Raw genomic sequence first — 22609 nt, forward strand, 5'->3', positions numbered from 1 at the left:
GTTGCTGTAACAAATTTGTATTCCATCTAAACAAAAATTGATGTATTTCAAATTCAGAGATATTTGCCATCTCAATTTTGGCCCAACTAGGGGGCCGTTCCAAATCCATCAATGAACTAATAAATTTAAATTTGGCTGCTTCATAATAATTTCAAAAATGTGGTAAACGTAGTCCCCCTAATTCATATTTCCAAGTTAATTTATTCAAGGCTACTCTTGAAAATTTACCTCTCCATAAAAACTCCCTAACCATTTTATTCAAATCTCAAAAAAAAATTATCAAGTAAATACGGAATAGATTGAAACAAATATTGTATATGTGGAAAAATATTCATCTTAATTGTATTTATCCTACCCAATAAGTTAATAGGTAAATCTTTCCATTTAATCAAATCAGTTTTAATTTTTTTAATTAACGGAACATAGTTTAATTTATATAAAGATTGATAATTAACATCCAAAATTATACCCAAATACTTCATTCGATCCGTCCATTTCAAATTAAGAATATTCTTATAAGCTGAATAATCTCCTTCACTTACCGGTAATATTTCACTTTTTTCCTAATTAACTTTATATCCACAAAAACATCCATATTGTATCAAACACTCCTTCAAGTGTAAAAGTGATTGAGCTGGATTTGTTAGATACACCAATACATCATCGGCAAATAGATTAATTTTATATTCCTCATCTAAAACTTTCATACTTCGGATCTGTGTATTTTGTCTTATCAGCTATGCCAAAGGTTCGATCACTAATGCAAACAAAGCTGGTGATAAAGGACAACCTTGATGAGTGGATCGAGTCCATTTAAACTGTTCCGAAATCAAACCATTCGGCAATATTCTAGCTACCGGTCTACTATATAAAGCCTTAATCCAACCAATAAAAAAAGGACCAAACTTGAATTTCTCCAGAACTTTAAACAAAAAATTCCACTCAACTCTATCAAATGCTTTTTCGGCATCTAAAGATATCACCATCAGATGGTCTGAAGATTGTTGAAATCTATTAATCAGACTAATCACGCGCAAAATATTATCTGAGGCATATCTATTCTTTATGAAACCTGTCTGATCCATATGAATCAACTTAGGTAAAAATTTAGCCAATCTATTCGCTAAAATTTTAGCTATTATTTTATAATCTACATTTAACAACGAAATCGGTCTATATGAGGATACTTTCAAAGGATCATCTTTTTTTGGGATTACTGTAATTAAAGCACTAGAACAAGACTCAGGTAATTCATAATGTTCTCCAACTTGATGTAATACATCCCCAAACACTGTAGAAAAATCATCATAAAACATTTTATAAAATTCGGTCCAGTGGAAACGGCACAGACGGCTTCCTATCCCAGGACATTGCACAGCCAATTAGCTGGGATGCCAGATCCCAGGACACTGCACAGCCAATTAGCTGGGATGCCAGTGGTAAAAGGGACTACTGTTAATGCCGTCCGTTTGGAAAGTACCAAGATGGAATGCAAGGTGTTGGTCCGCCAACTTGCATGGGAACTTGGTTTGGCGATGTGTATAATTAATTGAGAGCAGAACTATAGCAAGGTATTAAAGCTATTGGGTGCACTGTATGAGTTGAAGGTGGGTGCTGTATTTCTCCCAACAACAACATATAGATGCCCCCTCCCCCACCCCCATCTCCCTGCTGGGCTCCCACAAGCACTTGGGGCACAGCAGTGGTTTGGATGGTCTGGTCAGGAAAAGCTCATCTCTCTGATCTGCCTGGCTCTGCCGGGGAAAGATCTCGAGTGTACTTTTATAAAATGTGGTGTGAACATCAAAAGGGAGCAGCGCAATGCTGACCTAACTCGGGCGATTGTTCTCGAGTGTACTTTTATAAAATGTGGTGTGAACATCAAAAGGGAGCAGCGCAACGCTGACCTAACTCGGGCGATTGTTCTCGAGAACCAGGCCTGTAGTTTGGTGGTCGCCAACAACAGCCTGGTTCAGGGACAAGGCATGCTCCACTGAGTTTAACCGAGGATGTAATTGTTTTAGTGTGTGTTTGGATTCTTACCCAAGGTCTGGATGATTTTATATCCTGCTCCTCTCTCTTTCAGAGCCTGAGATCATCTGCCCTGATCTGCCATGTAAAGCAGGTATGTTCCAAGTAAAGCATTTTAGGCTTGTAGGCAAATAGTGCATAGAGGAGAGACTGCATTTCTAGTTTATTGCCACTGACTGTACATTGGACCAAATGCACATGATAATCACATGCACATATAAAGATTAAGCATCTAAATTTTTTGAAATAGTTTACTTGGTCACAGGATACCATTCATTAATCCCACAGCCTGTGGGAAGAAGCTATTTCTTAGCTTGGCTGTCCTGATCTTGATGCTCCTGTCCCTGGGTTGACAATACAGCGTGCTAGATGGAGAGGGTCCTCATTAATTCTTTGAGCCCCTATTTAAGCTGTGAAGAGAGGAAACAGATCTTCTCAGCTGTTTTGACTTCCGGACCGATGCTTTGCAGCGACCATCCCGCTCAACAATGCAGCCAGACCGGGCACTCTCCTTTGTGCTCCTGTGAAATGTGGTCAAAGTGGGGGCCCGTAGCCTCGCCCATTTCAATCTCCTTCACTGAGTGCCAGCACTGCTGTGCCATCCTGACTAACGAGGAGGTGTTGTGGGTCCATTTCCTCGACCCGTACATTTCTTTAAAATGTAAAATTTACATTTTTGAATTTCAATTTATTTTAAAATTTAAGCCTACAGCACGGTGACGGGCCATTTCGGCCCGCGAGCCTGTGTCGCCCAATTTACACCCCGTTACCCTCCAACCCCCCGGTACGTTTCAAATGGTGCAAGGAAACTGGAGGGCCACCCCCCCCCCCCCCGATAAAACCCACGCAGACAGGGGAGAATGTGCAAACTCCTCGCAGGCAGCGCGTGATTCGAAGCCCCCCCCGGTCCTGATCACTGGCGCTTCGGTAAACAGACTAGAGCAAAGTCTCTTGGGTCCCCCTTTTTATAGAATGACATGGACTGCTTTTGGGTGAACAGGAACCATGAGCAGGTAGAGTCCAGCTCACAGAGTGTGGCTGTCAGCCAATGGGATGTCTTTCTCTCACCCTCTTCTCTTTCCTTTGTATTTAATCTTGAAGGAGTTCATTTTTGAAATAACTTTGACAGAAAAAAAAGTCTTGAATTGTAGGTATTACAGCCCCTTTGGTCTTCCCTATAAGGAATTGAAGAGACTCTCCCCAACTTTTTTTTCTGTCCAAACATTAGAATGGGTTTGTTTGTTTTCCTCTCTGCCTGGTGAACACCTCACTAGGATATGGGAGTGGGTTCCAACAGAGGGTTCACTCAGACTGTGTAAACTAAACCAGGAATACAGACGCAGGAAATCACCGCGACAGGACTGATGTCTCAGTCTCGGGGTGACTTATTGGGAAGACAGGTTGAAAAACACACAAAATGCTGGAGAAACTTAGCAGGTCAGACAGTGTCCTTTATGCAGCAAAGATAAAGGTACAGAACTGATGTTTCGGGCCTGAGCACAGTGTAGGGATGTGCTTGAATAAAATGGTGGGTGGGGGGAGGGGCAGGAGGAGGAGCACAGTCCCACAGGCAAGGGGTGGATAAGGGAGGGATCTGTGAATGGAGAGGAGAGCTGGAGGAAAAGAGGGACGGGGAAGAACGGGGAGTGGTCCAGCAGCAACTAGAGAAGTCGGTTAATGGCATCCGGTCGGAGAAAGCCAATGGGATATTGGGTGCTGCTCCTCCAATATACAGGTGGCCTTGGTTTGGACAGATGGAAACCCTGTTGAGTGGGAGGTCTGGATGACCCCAGGGTTGGGTTTGGTGGTAAATCATTTGGGACAGGCCCAGCCTTCACAGAAGATCACTGTCAATTGCAGCCTTGATCTTGCCAGGAGCATCTCCAGTGCGTGTAACCTACAATAAAAACAGATTTGTTTGTCGTGTGAGAAGGACTTGCCAACAAGCCAACAATTGCAATAGCACATAATGTTGGAACCAGTGAGGGGGGCTTTTGACCTGTCCTGTGCATTGGACGGCTCCAACCTTCCCTCTGACTGCATTCCAGTTTCTCTGCTAACTCTCCCGAGGAAGAATTAGCTTCTGGATGGGAGAATGTCGATTGGTGTTTGTTCTCCCATCTGTCCCCGTACAAATCCATGATGGAAGCGAATAGGCAGAGGTGCAAGAACTCAGTCCCTGCATGCGAATCCAGCCCTTGCAATGCACGCAAGACAAATTCCTCCCTCGCATCACAGTGGCCCACCAACCCAAAACAAACAAAAAGAGAAGATGCAGTTTTAGAAGCTGCAGTTAAATCTCTTTTTGGTCCAAATGCAAAGGATTGTGGCTTTGTGAAAGAGATGGAAGGTTGTCGAATCAGATTTGGAGCTGAGGTTGAAGGCCAGGACTAGGTTTGCATGGAGGGAGTGCAGTGGGATCAGGGGTGGCTTCTTTGAATGAGACGCCCAAGATATCTCTCTCAGAGGGGGGATCAACATTTCCCAGACATCTGTTGTGAAGAGGCATGGTGACCTCCCCGTGGCCTGGGGAGAAGCTCATTTATCCCATTGTTAGATGCGAGTATCCATTACTGCACCATAGGACTTTATAACATCGAGTGTCTGGAGAGGTTGAAAAAAACAAGTGCCTTCCATCCTTTCTCCCGCTCCTTCTCCCATGCGATATGATACAAAATCACCTTTAGTCTTCCGTAAGGCAGTCAAAGATTTGCCATCAGCAGAAATAGCCCCGGTCCCCCTTACAGTCAGAGAAAGAGAAGCAAAAGAGTGTTCCCCCCTCCCCCACCCCTGCAAAAAGAAAGTCTCTGTCCATGAATTCACCTTCAGCACTTCCACAGCCTCACAGAGTCCAGTCCGAACCATCAGTGGCCTGAGATCCAGATGCGAACCTCCGACACGGTCAGGAAGCTCTCTGCACCCTCCTCGAATTTCGGTTCTGATACCTGATCACCCTTCCGGCCACTCCTGAGTCCGCCTTCAGCGGTCTGCCGCCCCTTGACCGCAGTCACCCGCAGCCTACGTGGGGTCCTCACCTCGAGTTCCCAACAGTCCTTCTTGCCTGAGTGTTCTTCAGCCACAGACCCCCCCTTATTGGTAGCAGGCCCTTTCGGTCCTTACAGCCCAGTTAACCTACAATCCCCGTAAGTATTTGAAGGGTGGGAGGAAACCGGGGCACCCAGAGGAAACCCAGGCAGATACGGGGAGAGCGTACAAACTCCTTACAGACAGCATGGGATTCGAACTTGGGTTGCTGCCGCTGTAATAGGGTCACTAACTTTGTCTCTTTCCTTCTTTTGCATCCTACTTTTGTGTCCTCTTTCCTCATTCCATTTCACTTGCCTTTCCCACAATCTCGGTGAAGACCATGATGAGGTTTCGCAGCACACTGAGAATTGTCCATTCTCTTTGGGTTTTGATGGGAACTGAGCAAATTACTAAGGGAATGGTGTTCGCAGGCAGACAAACCCAGTGAGCCTAAACTCTTCTTTTCAATCGTTTTCAGATGACTTAAGCAGTAACGATGCAAACCCAGATTTCCCACCCTTCCCAGGGTTGGAGGGCTACCCTGATAACTGGTTTTCCACAATCCAGGAATTTCAGTCCGCCATGCAAACTGCCCGACATCCTGATGATTATACCAAGTTAGTGGCCACCATGGCCTACACTGCAGGGATGGCCAAGTTCACCAGCGGCGAGGAGCGCCAAAATTGGACAAATAGGTTCATAGACTCTTTTAAAATGGTTTACAGTGACATTACAGGGGATGTCGACAAAGCAATAGGCCTGTGCTAAGGGGAGCCTGCTTCACAGCGCGCCCAGACTACCGCTGTCGAAGGACAATGGAAAGCCAGCTTGCTCCCTGTTCAGAGCCGCGCCTCGCATCTCCCTGATCCGCTTGTGGGGGTGGGTGGCCGACATTGGCCATCTGATGTCACCGCCCACAGGTTCTCCCCGCTGCTTAACAGCCCACCGTTTGGATTCAGGGGCGATGGCGGAGTGTCTGCCACGAGGAAGAGGCGGGGGGGTTGGGGAGGGGATTCAGCCTGCTGAACCCCAATGCTGGTTCCTGGGGTTAGGGGGGGGGGAAGCATTTGGTCTCTGAATCTGGAACGCCATTCTCACCAGGAAATTTGGCTGCACGTGTAATTTCCGGGATTGGTTGGGGGTGGGGGGATGGAGAAGCATTTGAACTCTGAATCTGGAACATCATTCTCACCAAGAAATCTGGCTGCACGTATAATTTCTGGGATTGGTCGGGGATGGGGTGGGTGGGGGGGGGAGGTGGTAGAATTGCACTGAGAAATCCCAAGCCTACAGGATCTTTAAAAAAAAGGATCTTCTGGTATCCAGTCTGAACGTAAACCCATTTAATCAGAATTGGAGCGTTTGGGTGTTGGGATGGGATGACCTGAGGTCAATACTTGGCTTGGACTTGAGAAGGAAAACCTTCTCCAATGAGAAATAAAAGCAGATGTTCTTAGAGTTGTAGTGAAGAAAAGTCACCATCCAAACAACTAGAGACTCTCTTTATAAACTTAGTGGCTTCCAGAGGTTAAATCAAAATGAACTCCAGCATCATTCCACCATTGGGCATCTTCAAGATTATTTTGTTGTCATGGAATAATATTCACGGAATTTCCTTTAGTCTGCCTTAAGGCAAAGATTCGCCATCAGCAGAAATTGCCCTGTGCCCCTTACTGTCAGAGAAAGAGAAACAAAAGAGACTCCCCACCCCGGGAGTCGCTTTGCCTCCAGCGCTCCTGCAGCCTCTGCCACCAACACAGCCCTTTGGTCCAAACCATTGGCAGCCCGAGCTCCAGCTGCACATGATCAGGAAGCTTCCAGTGCCCTTCCGATACCCCTGCAGCCACTCTCCAGCAGCCCACAGCCTGGTGCGAGTCCCTTGACCACAGTCACCGGTGGGCTCCTTCCTTCTCACAGAATCCCTCACTGATCCGCCGCCGTGGTCACCTTCCTGTGGATTGTCTCTTCTGCTTGAACTGGGGTGGGAGGGAGTGTGGTGGTTCCTGTGGTGGTTCCTGCCCCAGTCCTCTGCTTCCCTGGAGACTGCAACCCCTCACGGCCGCTGCTGATCATAGGCGCCGCCATCTTGAGCCCGAACCCCGCGGCCGCAGGTTTTCACAATAAACCACCTGATGTTCATATAAATGGAATGGACCCTCTTTATCCCTGCTCCAGTATTTTAAGATGTCTCAATTTTCAAACAATAAAATTACCCCCCTCCTGCACCCACCCCTTCCTCATGGCGTGTCCTGGGGAGTAATTCCTGCAGACCCCCAGGACATGCGTGCACCTTGATGAGCTGGGATAAAGATGGCCTTCTGGAACATGAACACCCTGCTCCCCTCTCTTCCTCAGATGCCCATAGTCTGGGTAGTATTGCCAGCACTCTCTATTTCCCCCACTCCCCTTCCATTCCACCCATCCCCCCCCCCCCCTGTTAAGCAGAGGAATCAGCCGCTGCTGACAATGCTTGCTTCTGCCTTTTGGCGACGAGATTTAAACATGTATATGTATTATTCAATAAACGATGCATTTTATTCTCAGATACTGGATGACTTTTTAATGCATATAAGCAAAGTTGCATTCTCCTGCTGTTAGCGACAGTCCTCGTGCAGAAATCCCAGCAGTCCGCTCCCACGCAGTGAGATTACAGAGTGCAGATTTAGAAAGATGTCCGGATAATCTGTCTGCCGAGAACTTGATTGAGCAAGGGCCACTGGGAGGAATACCCCGCTCTTCCCTGAAAAGGACAGGGCTTTGGTGTAGCGTGATGTGTCTCAGTGCTGTTGGACCCACTTCGGCAATTCAGCTCCCTTGAGTGGGCACCTTTCTGCCCCTCTTTTTTTCTGCTTCTGAACTGCAGAGCGGGGACACCACCCGACTGGTGGAGGTGACCTCCCACTGGATCTCTCCGGCCGGGGGGAGTGGAAGGAGGGTTGTGCACCATCTCTGATGGGCAGTGGTTTTCTGGGGCTGCCCATTGGGGGGGTGGGGGGGAGGGGAGACCGGCTTTAACTGTCGGTGCCTCCATTTAGGAACACTTCCCGTCACAGCCTGTGCTGATGCCAGCTCCCAGGAGATGGTGCATGGCCTCAGCTGGTGTAAAAGCCTGATAGAATAGGGCAGATTCTTCTCCATCCCTTGGGTTCTTCCAAAGAAAACTCTGTTAAAGCGCAACATTTAGCACAACGCTGTTAGTGCCAGCCACCCACAGCTGTCTGTAGGCAGTGTGTACCTTCTCCCCTGTGACCTGCATGAGTTTCCTCCAGGTGCTCCGATTCCCTCCAACATTCCAAAGTTGTGCAGGGTTAGTAGCTTAATTGATATCATGGATGTATTTAGGCCGTGGGCCAGAAGGGCTCATTACCATGCTGTATTTCTAAATTAAATAATCAAATTTAACCTGCCCATGCAAATTTTTGAATGCAAGGCATTCAAATGTACTGGGGGCTGTAGGTTAATGGGATGTAAATTCAACGGCACAGGCTCGTGGGCCAAAATGGCCTGATACCTTGCTCTATGTCTAAATTTAAAAACAAACGTTCTGAAAGTGCACAGCCAACTTTGGGGGTGAGGAATAGGGGGTTCTGTGGTGGGGGTGGGGGGGAATAGGAGTTCTCCTGTGGGGATGGGGAGTTCTGTGGTGGGGGAAATAGGGGGTTCTCCTGTGGAAATGGGGAGCAGAGGGTTCATCCATGGCAGAGGGGGTTAGGGGGTTCACCCATGGTGATGGGGGGTAGGGGGTTCTTCTGTGGTGGTGGTGGTGGGGGGGGTATGGGTTTATTCTGTGGTGGTGGAGGATAGGAGATTCACCTGTGATAGTGGGGGGGTAGGGGGTTTTTCTGTGGTGGTGGGGGGGTAGGGGTGTCTTCTGTGGTGATGGGGTAGGGTTCTCCTGTGGTGGTAGGGGGGTAGGCAGTTCACCTTTGGCAGTGGGAGGTAGGGGATTCAGCTGTGGTGGGGGATACAGGGTGCAGGGTTTGTACAGATTTGTTATAACTGGTCCAGGGAAGGAGACAACCCCAGAGAAGCACCAGTCTGTTTGTCCATTTGTATGTTAGACTCGTCTGTTAGGTCTGTAGTGCATGCACTGTATTCCCAAGGAGCCTTTCATACTCTGCTCCATCCCTCTTCCTAGCTATAGGCAGGTGAGGGACAGAAGGAGGTGTGAATCCAGGCATTTTGGAGGTGACTGATGTTTACCACGGAGCCGAGGTGAATCCTACCTCCCCAGGTTTCCGTGAAGGTGCAGGGTTCACTGATACAAATTAATCTTGGTGTCTCAATCCAGAGGTGACCTTCAGTGCCAGGATCGGGTCCACAAAACTCCAACCAGACAAACCGAAGCAGCAAGCCTTGAGAGAGAGCGAGAGAGAGATCACAAATGGGAAGGAGGTTGCAGGTGACGGGATCCTGGTGGCTGCATCAGTGTGGGCTTTGTGGTCCTGGGAGTACGATACACCAGACCAGCCATTTCTGGGTCAGTGGCAGGATTGGCAAGCGTCCTCTGGCATGGGAGGGACTCATTAGGTCAGACAGCATCCATGGAGAGAGATGGACAGTCCTGTGTTCAGTTGTGGCTGCCTCATTACAGGAAGGATGTGGAAGCTATGGAGAGGGTGTGGAGGAGATTTACCATGGTTGTGTCTGGCTTGGATAAACCAAGGTTAGCAGATCTGGGACATTTCTCTTTGGAGGGCTGGAGAAAGAGAGGAGATTTAATAGAGGTCTACAAGATTCTGTGAGGCATAGACAGCCAGCACCTGTTTCCCAGGGCAGGAATAGCAAGCACCAGAGGACATGAGTACAAAGGTTAGAGGAGACATCAGGGGTAAGATTGTGGGTGCCTGGAATACTTTATCAAAGATGGTGGTGGAGGCTAAAACACTGGGGGCATTTAAGAGACTCTTAGTCATAGATGGAAGTAGAGGATTACAGGGAAGGGAGGATTTAAGTTTTTTTTTGGTAGGAATATATAGGACGGCCTAACATGGAGGGCTGAAGGGCCTGTACTGTTCTATGTTCAGTCAATGTTTCTGTGAAGAGAAGGGCACCTCACTTAAACCGCTGACTGCCCATGGCTACTGCTTGTTGAGATGATCCAGTTCAAGATTCCAGCATCTGAGCGTCTTGTGGCGCTCACTCTTGGAGGCCCTAATAATCGGTCCATGTCCCACTGGAAAGGAGATGGGGGTGGCAGTCGGACAAGGTCCCTGATGCTTCACCGCTGACGAGCAAAGTTGAATCTGAGCTTCGGAAATGGGTCCCAAACTGGTAGAGTGGTTTCATGAGTGCCATTGAGTAAAGAGGTCCTCCGGTCCAGGGTTGCTTCTGGCCTCGCCGGGGTCTGGTTGTGGCCTCGGCTGGGACGTGATTGGCCTCGTTCCTTTCTTTTCTAAAACTGTGGGAGCAAGGGCAAGCGGAGGCCGGGTCACCAAATATCGCTGCTGCCATCAAACCAGGAATTTGATGCGGGCTGTCAGGAAGGAGTGTTGTGCCCACCCTCTCTGCCATGGTGAGCTGCCCAACCTCCCATCCCCACTCTCCTGCAAGGCAAGGTGCCAATTGTTTAAAAACTTGCCTGGCCCTTTGAAAGAGAAAGATGGTGGGGGATGAAATCCATAAGCCTTTAATGTTCAAGATGAGATCCCTTGGCTAGGGAAATATCTGTCATAGAAACTGAAGTAAGGATTCCCAGAGAGGACACATGTCCTCAATAAACCAGAAACACGCTCTGGTCAAGTGTGTACCAGCTGCTGTGTGATGTTCTCTTGCAAGCGTCTCTTTAACATTATTCAGCTGGTTTACACTCATTTGATAGCTGTTTGGGAGTTTGGCTTTTCCAAATTCATACCTTGCTTCTCAAAATCTTAATTCAAATCCCAGGGTAATAGTAACCAATGCTATTACAGTAACCAATGCTATTACAGTTACCAATGCTATTACAGTTACCAATGCTAGTACAGTTACCAATGCTAGTACAGTTACCAATGCTAGTACAGTAACAATGCTAGTACAGTAACAATGCTAGTACAGTAACAATGCTAGTACAGTAACAATGCTAGTACAGTAACAATGCTAGTACAGTAACAATGCTAGTACAGTAACAATGCTAGTACAGTAACCAATGCTATTACAGCACTCGCGACCTGGGTTTGAATCCAGTGCTGTCTATCCGTGTCTGTGTGGGTTTCCTCCAGATGCTCCGGTTTCCTCTCACCCTTCAAATTGTACTGGGGTTGCAGATCAATTGGGTGTAATTGGGCAGCATGGGCTCATGGACCAGAAGGGCTTGTATGTCTGTCTAAATAATTGTGCTGTATCTCCCCCTCCCCCCCCCCCCACCTCCGACAGCTGATCTGAAGCAGATGGTGAAAGGAGAAGGAGGAAATGAAAGGCAAATTTTGTCATCATTATTCTGCCAACGCCTGCTTGATATTAAGAACGGCCCTTTTTTAATTGTTATCTAAAACAGGCGGGAGACAGGGATGTGAAAATTGCAGGCAGTCAGTCCGATCTCAGCCTGAGGCGAGTTTAGAGTTGGAGCGGTGCTAGAAAGTTTGGAGCTGATCGGCGGAGGTGGACATGGATTTGAAAAGTGCATGTCCTGCCCTCACCCAAGCCACAGTTATTTTTTTCAAAGCATTGAAGGGTTGGCTTTATGTCTAGAATTTATTTGGCAGAATATTAAAGCTCGTGGAATTGAGGACAAAAGATTGATTCAGCAGAGGGGAATTCTTTGATCAATGAAAAATGCGATGAGCAGAATTGGCCCTTATCCATTGTCTTTCGTTTGCCCTCAGGATCTGTACTTGAGCCTCAACTAGTCATTGTTTGGTCATTTCTGAAGTCACATGATCCAAGTTTATCCAGGAAGCTGCGTTGACTGAAGCACCAAATGATAGGTTCATGATATGATTGGCAGATGAAAAATGCGATGGTATTGGAGAAGGAGAAGACAGTTGCCTAGCATTGCTTGATCCATTGGCCGGGGGACTGGTTGATGGAATTTAATGCAGAGAAAGGCGAGGTGTTACATTTTGGGAGGTCTTAACATGGGTAGGACCGACACAGCGAATGGGGGTGATTGAGGAGTGCAGGTGCATAGTATCTTGAAAGTGTCGTCATGGGTAGATAGAATGGTCTACCTGTCCTTCATTGGTCAGAGTACAGAAGTTGGGAGGTCACGTTGTATTTGTTGGTGAAGCCCCGAGTTGTTCGGTTTTGGTCACCATGCTGCAGGAAAGATGTCGTCAAGCTGAAGATGGGGGAAGAGGAGATTTACAGGGATGTTGCCAGGACTCGGGAGCCTAAATTCTAGGGGGAGATTCCGTGGACTCAGGCTTTATTCCTCGGAGAACAGGAGGATGAAGGGTGGCCTCATAGAGGTGTACATGAGTATTTTGCTCAGAGTCGGGAAATTGGTGACCAGTGCACATGGGTTTAAGGTGGGGGGGATAGATTTATCAGCAACTCTGAGGGGTAATGTTTTTACCCAGACGGTGGTGGGTGTCAGAAATGGGAGGTGGTTGAGACAGGAGCCATTACAATGTTTGAAAGGAAATTGGGTAGATGCATGTGTAAGGTGGGCTTGGAGGGATATGGGCCAAACATGGGCAGACAGTACTCGTGTGGGTGGGGCATTTTGATCGATGTGGGCATGTTGAGCCTGTTTCCATGCTGTATGACTCTATACTGGCGGATTCAATTAGAGGGAAGATCTGTGATAAATAGACCAGACAGTAACTGGTAGTCTGAAACAGGAAATAATTGCAAAGCGATTGTACGGTTTGCCTGTGCACTTGAAGAGCTGCAATATGGAGGCAGGGTGAAGCTTTTATTTCCCAGACTACCTCTAAAGCAATTATGGGCTCTGCACCTTCACAATGGACAGATTGACCTTGGGGAAGGAGGGCTCACAGCCGAGAAAGTTGCCAGCTCTCTGCGGACTTCGATGACGAGGAACAGTTGCGTTTCTTCCCAGGGTCTGGAATTTGATTGAAAGCGGACGAGGCTTTGGAAACCTGATAGGGTGTGTGGAAGGAAGCGGCTTACCCCCTCGGGGTGCCATGATGCTGCTTGGTGCCTGCGGCAGGGGATGTGCCTCCTCTCACAACTTGGGGGGATGGACCTGGAGCTCTCACCGGCAGCCAACTCTGGAAGTTGATGATCAGTCGGATAGAAATGTCGGGAAATGTCAGGATTGGACAGACAAGAGGGTGTGGCCTATCCACTGAGAGCAGCCAGATTCTTCTTGGCTGACGCACCACCTTTAGAGCAGATATGGAGAAACTATTTCCTCTGAGAGAATGAAAGGTGGGGAAATGTAATTGTGCCACTAAAACAGATGATCTGGACATGATCCCATTGATGCTTACCCAAATCCTGCTTTATTCGGATCATAACAGTGGCTTTAAAACTTCAAGAATGGCTTCCAAGAATGAAGAAGGGTTTGCATTCATTCCAACCTATGGGCAGATAGCTTTTTTTTTGGTTTAAAATTTGGGCATGGGAAGGGAGGAGGGGGGTTGGGGGAATTGGCCATAGGTTAGTGAAATGCTATTACAACACTAGCAAATCCTGCACTGCCTGTCAGTGGTTTGTACATTCTCCCTGTGTCTGTGTGGGTTTTCTCCGGGTGCTCCCACCGTTCAAAAAGGTACGGGGTGGAGGAGTAGTGGTTCTTGGGTTTATTGGGGTATTTAAGTGGTGCGGGCTTGTGGGCTGGAAGGGCCTGTTACTGTGCTGTACGTCTTAAAAATTATTTAAAAGTCAACCCATTATTCCAAAAAAAATGTAGCCCCGTTATAATGCACTTATTAGGGTCCATAAAATCTCATCGCGAAGAAAGCAGGGTCGTGCTAAATCAGGGTTTCAATGAAATCATTGCTTTTACAGTTGAAATAAGTTTTTAGTAAACCAGAAAGGGCAGTTTTTCCGGCAGGCAGCAAATAAAGTGCGCCACACTGGATGTCACAGCCTAACGTCGCTCAGAAGCATTGATTAAACGCGGTCTGAGACAGCAAGACCCTCATTCGTGTAGCGAGCACTTGCCCTGTAGTCGTTCAGAGTAACAGGTGCCAGACGGGTGATCTCGACCTTTGCTGGGTTGAGACACTTCTACACTTCTGCGTCATAGTGTTTTGAACTTCCCTGCGATGCGAGGGCACACTTACGTGACCCAGTGATCCAGTACTTGAGTTTGAAGTGTCGGAGCGTCTAATTTTAAACCAGTTTGCGTCCATGCTGGAACTGCCGTGTCTTTCCCCAGGTCCCCAAACCTGTCGGGAGCCTGGCGCCCAAGTCCATTGGCTCATTGCATTATATCCGAATTCGCGTTAAATTGGGGTGCATAAAATTGGAGTTTCACTGTACTATTCAGAATATAAATTATGGATATGATTTACAATTTATATCTATTAGTGATACATGGAATATCTTATTTAGTTTGTATAACTGTCCATATATCTTATTGAATTGTCCCCTTTTTGTTTGTATAAGTTCTTTATTAAAATCAATAAAAATACTTTAAAAGGAAAAATATCTAGCCAGAGCTGACGTAATCATCTTGTCTCACCCAGAGTTGGCCGTGGCGCCATGCACACAGCGTCCAGTGGAGCTGGTCTTCATGATCGACGGCTCGGAGAGGATGGGCGAGGCCGGCTTCCGGCAGGTGCGGGAGTTTGTGCAGAAGGTGGCTACCACCTTGCCGCTGGCCAGGAATGACCACGAAGGCATGAGGGCCCGACTGGCCCTCCTTCAGTACGGTAGCGAATCGGAGCAGCAGCTGGTCTTCGGCCTCAGCCACAACTTGACCGAGATCATTGACTCCCTGGCCAACATGAAGTACCTGGACTCCGCGTCCAATGTGGGCTCGGCCATCATCTACGGCATCCACAACCTGGTCCAGAGACCTGGCTCCGGCCCCCAAGCGACCCGCTTGGGGGCCGAGCTCTCCTTCCTCTTCATAACGGATGGCACCAGCGGCAATAGGAGCCTGGGGGAAGCGGTGGACGCCATGCGCAAGCACAATGTGGTGCCCACGGTGATAGCAGTGGGTGGCGACGTGGACATGGATGTCCTGCTGCAGATTGGCTTAGGGGAGAGGGCCGCCATCTACCGGGCTGATGACTACTCCCAGATCCTGCAGCCCAGCTTCTTTGAGAGACTCTACAGGTGGATCTGTTGAAGGACTTCACATTTGAACACCCTCCCCTCCTTCAGAAGGTCGGTGTAAGGTCTGCAATCCACCCCCCCCCCCCCCGTACCTTTTTATATTAGTTTATGTTATTCAGGAAAAGATCAAACAAGGTGCTTTCTTTTTGTATATTCATCCAATTAGTTTTTTGTTTTCATCTTCATTCCTTCCTACCATTTTGTACACTTACTGCTCAGGGCTCAAGACCTGCTGAGGACATTTTCCCCAGAGTCCTGGTTCCACAGGCCCTTCCTCACAGTGACCCAAATCCTGTATGTCGCTCAGTAGGTCTGTGCCCCTGGCAGCACCCCCGTGCCTGCTGGAAAAGTCAGCTCCCAACACCCCCCCCCCCCCCCGCTACCACTGTCAAATGTTTTCCTTTCCACCAGATGAGAATATAATTTGTTCAGAGGACATTGTTTTTTTTAAATTTCTTATTTTTAAACCAAGATCGCGCCTCACTCAATACCCCCTCCCTCCGCGCCCCGCCCCCCCCCCCCAGCCCCGTGGGCTCACCTGCGCGGATCTCCTGACAATGCCAGGGCCAGTCCTGGAGACGTCAAAACAAGCCTGAGCTTTTCTGAAATTCCTGGAGTGTTTAGAAAGTTCCTAGAGGTGCTGGGGAAATCCCGGGTCTTAAATATGGAAACACTTGGAGGCTCTGGGCACAATCCTGGCGCTTGTAGGAAATTCCTGGAGATGCAGGGAATTCTTGGAGGTTAAATAGGACATTTCTGGGGACACGGGGACTATCCTGAACTTGTTGTTACAAAACTCCTGTAGATGTAGGGAACTCTTGGAGTTTTAAAGGAAATTCCTGGAGATGCAGGCTGCAATCCTGGAGCTTTTGGGAAATTCCTGGAAAAGCAGGGGTCAATCCCATTGCTTTTAGGAAACTCCTGGAAATGCAGGGGGAGCTTTTAGCAAATTCGTGGAGATGGAGGGGCCAATCCCTCAGGACTCTTAACGCTGCTGTTTGTTGAAGAGCAGAATATTCTTCTCTCCCATGTGCCACAGCTTGCTGCCCCGGGCAGTCTGTTTTTGTGAATGTTTTTGTTTTAACCTCTGTCATTGAAGTGTGCACTGTGGACTCGGAGCTCTCCAAGCAAATTAGGAAACCAAGGTTTTGGGTAGAGGCCATCCCCCTGTGGATTCAAGCTTCCTATCATCCTCACTGCCTTCCTATGGAAAACCTTAAGAGGGTTAATACCACAGGCAAACTCCAGCATCCTGTGGATGAACCCACACCATCTTCCCAACACCTTTGCAAAAAAACATGCAAGGAGATCATGCAATAGCCAGCACCACTGTCCTGATGCACCAGCATTGCCCCACCAAGCCACTCTCACGTAGGCTGGAGGACTGTGGAGAAATACCTGACACAGGGCTACAGAGAGTTTGCAGCCCATTATAATTGGGTAGAAGGGTGTGGAGAATACTGTTAAACAATGTCTGCCGACGTGCGCAAGTGTGCTGGAGAAACTCAGCAGGTCGCGCAGTATCCCTGGGAAATAAAGGGTAGCCAATGTTACGGGCCTGGGCCTTTTGTCGGGTACATCCACAGGAGGTAAAGGGTAGCCAATGTATCAGGCCCAAAACATTGGTCACCCTTTGCTTCCTATGGACACTGCGTGACCTGTTGAGTTTCTCAAGCGCGTACGCGTAGAGAATAGGGCCCACTGCAAGCCTAGCTGCAGCCAAGGTGACCTTGGCTCTTTTCCCGGATCCCAGTGTGTCTGGTGTGGAATCAGTCATTCAGCACAACCTGCCTGGCTAATCCAGTCCCCACCACTTAAAGAATCTGCCATGGCTTGGAGCCAAAGAACACCACGTCAATCTCAGTCATGCTGCCCTGAATCTCTTAATTATTTTAGGTGCAGAAGGACACGTTCATGCCTGCAGGTGATGCACTGAGCAAGTGGGCTTGTGGTTCAGATGCACTACAATGCTGACAACCCCTCTAAACGTCCTCTCACTGGGCAGAGTCTGCGCGAGGGCTGTGGTGGAGCACTCGTGCCTGGGAGCTGGGCCCATCCTTCTCTATCATCGGGCTTCCTTCCTCCCATCCAGTGCGGGCATCAGGTGCACTGGCGCAAGAATGCTCACTCCAAAAATAAGCCATCACCTGGGTTCAAATCCAGAACTGACTGCAAGGAGTTTGCGTGCTTCTCCCCGAGACTCTGTGGGTTTTCTCTGGCTGCTCTGGTTTCCTCCCATGTTCCAAAAACATACAAGGTTGCGGGATAATTAGGCGGCATGGGTTTTAAGAATCAGAATTGTCTTCTACTGTGTTAGAAATACAGTAAAAGCCCTGTTATCCAGAATTCAAGCAACTGATAGCCTCAAGCAACCAGCAACACGATTGTGGAAAATAAATAGGTAAAAAATATGGATGTTTAAAGTTGGCATGCTTGACAATTAGTTTGCCAATCACTCAACGGACAACCTCAGGCAACCGGAAAATATGCTTATCCGGCATCTTCCAATCATCATAGGTGCCGGATACGGGGGTGGGGGGTTACTGTAAAAAAAATTAATTTTAAAAATAGTGGGAGCTTTACAGAAATGAGTGGACCCTCTAAACTTTGCAATCAATTGATGCCCTCCACACATTTAAGTTTCCAAAGGTGCCTCTGGGGTAGGGTGGGGGGGGGGGGGGGTGGTTTGAATGTGGGGCTTGACAGGCTGCAGGTAGTGGTAGTCTCTGCATGTTGTTGGATGAGAAGGTCTGCAAATGCTGAGGTCATGTGCAATAGACAAGCACACTGGAGAACCTCAGCAGGTCACGCAGCATTCACAGGAAGTTGAGCATCACCTGACCTGAAACATTGGTGACCTTTTACTTGCCATGGATGCCATGTGACCTGCTGAGTTTCTCCGGCACGTTTGAGTGTGGGACTGGAGAAAGTATAGAGAATGTAATGAAAGGACTTTCCCACTTGGAGAGGACCTGGTCAAAGAAATGGAGGCAGTTCCATTGAGTAAGATGTATCCGGGACTTTAGCTCTCTCACATGCTGGGGAGCTCTGCCAGGGCCTTTGTTGTACTCATAAGATTTTGTGGCCAGAAGTGTCCATCCCTTGCTGAATTATTGGGTTAATTTAAAGCACACCCTCCCCCTCACCGGACAACCTGTTCCCAGTTGCTGGCTCTGCGAATTGGGTTACTGGAGGGGTTCTGTGACTGGTGGTCATGATCTGAATGTTGACAGCAGGTTCCCACTCCCTTGCCTTCACCTCCCCACCTCTGAGCTATACAGAAAGGGTCAGTTCTCAGGGCCAGCTCATTCTCAGTCCAGCTCTGCTCTGGTGTCAGCGCAGTTCTGCTCTGCTCTGGTGTCAGCTCAGTTCTCAGCCATGGTGCCAAGCTCTGCCGTGGTGCCAGCTCGGTTCTCAGCCATGGTGCCAAGCTCTGCTGTGGTGCCCAGCTCTGCCCTGGTGCTAGCTCAGTTCTCAGCCCAGCTCTGCCCTAGTGCCAGCTGAATTCTTGGCCACTGTGCTCTGGTGCCGGTTCAGTTCTCAGCCAAGCTCTGTCCTGGTGCCAAGCTCAATTCTTGGCCACGGTGCCCATCTCTGCTCTGGTATCAGCTCAGTTCTCTTCCCTGGTGCCCAGCTCCATGAGGCCCCATTCGCACCGTGCAGCTCGTGGGATTTAATGGGTGAAGTAGCTATCATTTATCTCCAAGTCCTGGTGGGCTGTCCCTGGTCTCTATTGGAGAGCCACAGCTTTGTAATATATATTTCTAGAGATTTTTTTTTTTGCATTGAAATAGTCCTCACCAGTCATTCCACAAATGTATTTCATACAGTCTGCTGCATCCAAATTTGAATAATTCTGTACTGAATACAAAATAAATAAATGGATTTTTTCCAAACATCTCTGCTTGTTGTGTGTATGTGTGTTGTGTGTGTGAACATGTGTGTGCATATTGTGTGTGAATAAGCATTTGTGTGCATGTATGTTTGTGTATGTGTGTGTGAGTGTGGCGTGTGATGTATATGTGTGGTGTTTGTTTGTGTGTGTTCATGTTTGTGCAGGAGACTGGGAATACTTGCTAGCTGATCATTGTCTGCTGCCCAATATATATATGAAGACATGGATAGTCATGGTGAGGGACAGCAAAGGAGCAGGCCATTTGGCCCACCGTGTCCGTGCTGTCCCTACACTGCTCCCTTTCTGTCCTCTGACATTCTGGCCATCGCCTTCCCAGATTTCACCAACACACAAGGGGAGATTTTCAGTAGCCACTTGCCATTTCCAGTCCTGGGGGGGGGGGGGGGGGAGAGGGGGTGAAGGAAACCCAAGAGTGCAAGTGGGGAGAAGTTGCAACCTCTACACAGCACTCAAGGTGAGGATCAAGCCCAACTTTGTGGAAATGCATGGCAGCGGGCTCAACTAGCTGCACTACTGTACGCTTCTATTGTGAGTGTGGCGGGGGCATTTAATTGTCCCACTCATGCCTCAACCAGTATCCTCCTCTCAACTAGGGTACATCCAAGCTCTCTCACGACTGACTGTCTCCTTTCAATCATTCTTCTCCCCCCCCCCCCCCCTCGTCTTTGCTGGAACCCTCCTCTCTCCTCTCCTGGCCTTTGCCCACTGTTGCTTTCTTATCTCTGAGTGAATGTCAGTGGAAGGCCCTTCTGACACATGAAACCTAGTGGCATCCAATTAACCTCCCCCCCCCCCCCACCAACCCCATGCATTTCTGGAGGGTGGGAGGAATCCAGAGCACCCGGAGGAAACCCACGCAGGTCACTGGGAACACGTACAAACCTCTCGCAGACAGTGTCGGATTCGAACCCTGGTTCACGCTAACCATGCTGCCCACAAAGCAGAATTCATCTAAAATGGTGTGCATTTCCTTTTTTTAAAACTTTATTTAAAGGTCTTATCACAGGAATAAAAAGAAAGATTACATTTAAAGAAAAAATATAAAATAAAATAATATAATTACAATACAACATTAATAACCTAACTTAATTCAATCTAACCCCCCCTACATATACAAGAACTAAAAAAAAAAATATATATATATATAAAAACCCACCCTTCCCCTCCCCAAAATAAAGTGGAATTAGTAAAATTAATATTATGTATTAAAAAAACACAAAAAAAAGAAAAATATGACAAATAAAAATAATTTAAAAAAGATTTATCAGATCTAAAATATCACATCTAAGAGCATTCTTAAATCAAACTTAATTGCATATACTTAACAAATGAAGTCCACTTCAACTTATAAAAAGACATCTTATCTTGGATTGAAAAAGATATCCTTTCCATAATTAAACAAGACTTCATCTCTAAATACCCCCTGTCCAAAGTTAATATATTTCTATCTTTCCAAGTAGACGCTATACATTTCTTGGCCACTAAATAGATAAAAGAAATCTGATAATTATTTAATCCTAAGTCAATTAATGATTGCATATTCCCTAATAAAAATATATCAGGATCTAATACAACACAAATATTATATAATCTATTAAATATAGATTGAATACCTTTCCAAAACTGTTGCAATCGGTCACAGGACCAGACAGTATGTAAAAAAGTACTGGCTGTCTGGTCACAATGAAAACAACAATCTGACTTACTAAGACCAAATTTTTTTTAATTTTTCTGGTGTTAAGTATAATTGATGTATAAAATTATAATTAATCATCACTAATCTAGCATTAATCAATTTCCAAATACTGTTTTGACAAATTTCCATCCAATCTTCTTCAGCTATTGTAAATACAAATCAGATATATACCCCATTTTTGGTATTGAAAGTACATATTTCTCAAAGCTAGTTTCGGGCAATAAAGTCATTTGCCGACCACATATCTGTTTTACAAATGATCTTAACTGATAGTACACAAATATAGAATTTCCACTAATACCAAATTTCCTTTGTAATTCCTCAAAAGAACAAAAATGTCCTTCAAAAAAAACAATCAGTTAAGTTTTTTATTCCTTTCCCATTGTTTCAAAGTGATATTGGAGACCGTAAAAGGAACAAGTTGATTATTATATAATGGCAATCGCCCAGACCATTTATTTTTAAGCCCCATTTTATCAAGTTTACTCGTCCATAGATTCAATAAATGTTTCAATATTGGTACATCATAAGTTTGTAACAAATTTTTATTCCATCGAAACAAAAATTCATATGGAGATTTTTCTAAAATAACTGCCAGTTCTATCTTTGCCCAGCTGGGCAGATCCTCCATATTCATTAGTGCACTAAGAAATTTAAATTGAGCTGCCTCATAATAATATTGAAAATTAGGTAATCTCAAACCTCCAAATTGAAAGTCCCACATCAATTTTTTCATTGCTACCCTCGGAAATTTTCCCTTCCATAAAAATTCTCTAACTGCTTTGTATAAATCATTAAAAAAACTTTTTTTTTAAATAAGGAATTGATTGAAATAAGTATTGCATCCGAGGAAAAATATTCATTTTTATAATATTAATCCTCCCCAATAAACCTAAAGGTAAGTCCTTCCACCTAATCAAGTCTAGTTTAATCTTTTTTATTGAGGGAAGGTAATTAATTGAATATAAATCTTGATATTCTGTATTGACATTAATTCCCAAATATTTAATTTGTTTTGTCCACTTCAATTTCGTAATATTTTTATATATCGAATAATCATCTTTACAAATTGACGAAATTTCACTTTTAGCCCAATTTACCTTATAGCCAGATAATTGACCATAATTTTCTAAAGATTCTTGAATTGCTGGTAAAGAAATATCAGGGTCCACTAGGTATAATAAAACATCATCTGCAAATAAATTAATCTTATATTCCTCATTCAAAACTCTCATACCCTTAACATTTTCATTTTGACGTATTAACTGAGCCAAAGGTTCAATAACTATAGCAAATAAAGCAGGTGACAATGGACATCCTTGTCTAGTAGGCCTTGTTAAATCAAAAGATTCTGAGATCTGTCCATTAGCAGCAACTCTAGCCTTCAAACTATTATATAAAGCCTTTATCAATCCAATAAACAAAGAACCAAAACAAAATTTCTCAAGTACTTTAAATAAAAACTTCCATTCCACTCTATCAAAAGCCTTTTCTGCATCTAATGAAACCACTATTGGATAATTCATTTGAAATTTAAATTTATTTATCAAAGTAATTAGTCGCAAAATATTATCAGACACATTTCTGTTTTTTATAAATCCTGTTTGATCTTTATGTATTATTTTAGGTAAATATTGAGTCAATCTGTTAGCCATAACTTTAGCTACAATTTTATAATCTACGTTTAACAACGATATTGGTCGATAAGAAGAAACCTGTAAAGGATCTTTATCTTTTTTTGGTATAACCGCAATTATTGCATT

General features: G+C 46.1%; 1 protein-coding gene across 1 annotated transcript in view; it reads left to right on the top strand.

Moving 5' to 3' along the window:
- The window catches only part of col6a2 (collagen, type VI, alpha 2), a 104910-nt gene extending 85778 nt beyond the window's left edge, over positions 1 to 19132 (top strand). The window contains exons 34-35 of the mRNA XM_069936193.1: positions 2087 to 2125; positions 14640 to 19132. Of these exons, the coding sequence (XP_069792294.1) occupies positions 2087 to 2125; positions 14640 to 15247 (647 nt within the window). The 3' untranslated portion in view covers positions 15248 to 19132. The remainder of the gene's footprint in view (positions 1 to 2086; positions 2126 to 14639) is intronic.
- Positions 19133 to 22609: the final 3477 nt, after the last annotated feature.

The sequence above is a fragment of the Narcine bancroftii genome, chromosome 4 (genome assembly GCF_036971445.1).
Source record: "Narcine bancroftii isolate sNarBan1 chromosome 4, sNarBan1.hap1, whole genome shotgun sequence".
NCBI lineage: Eukaryota > Metazoa > Chordata > Chondrichthyes > Torpediniformes > Narcinidae > Narcine > Narcine bancroftii.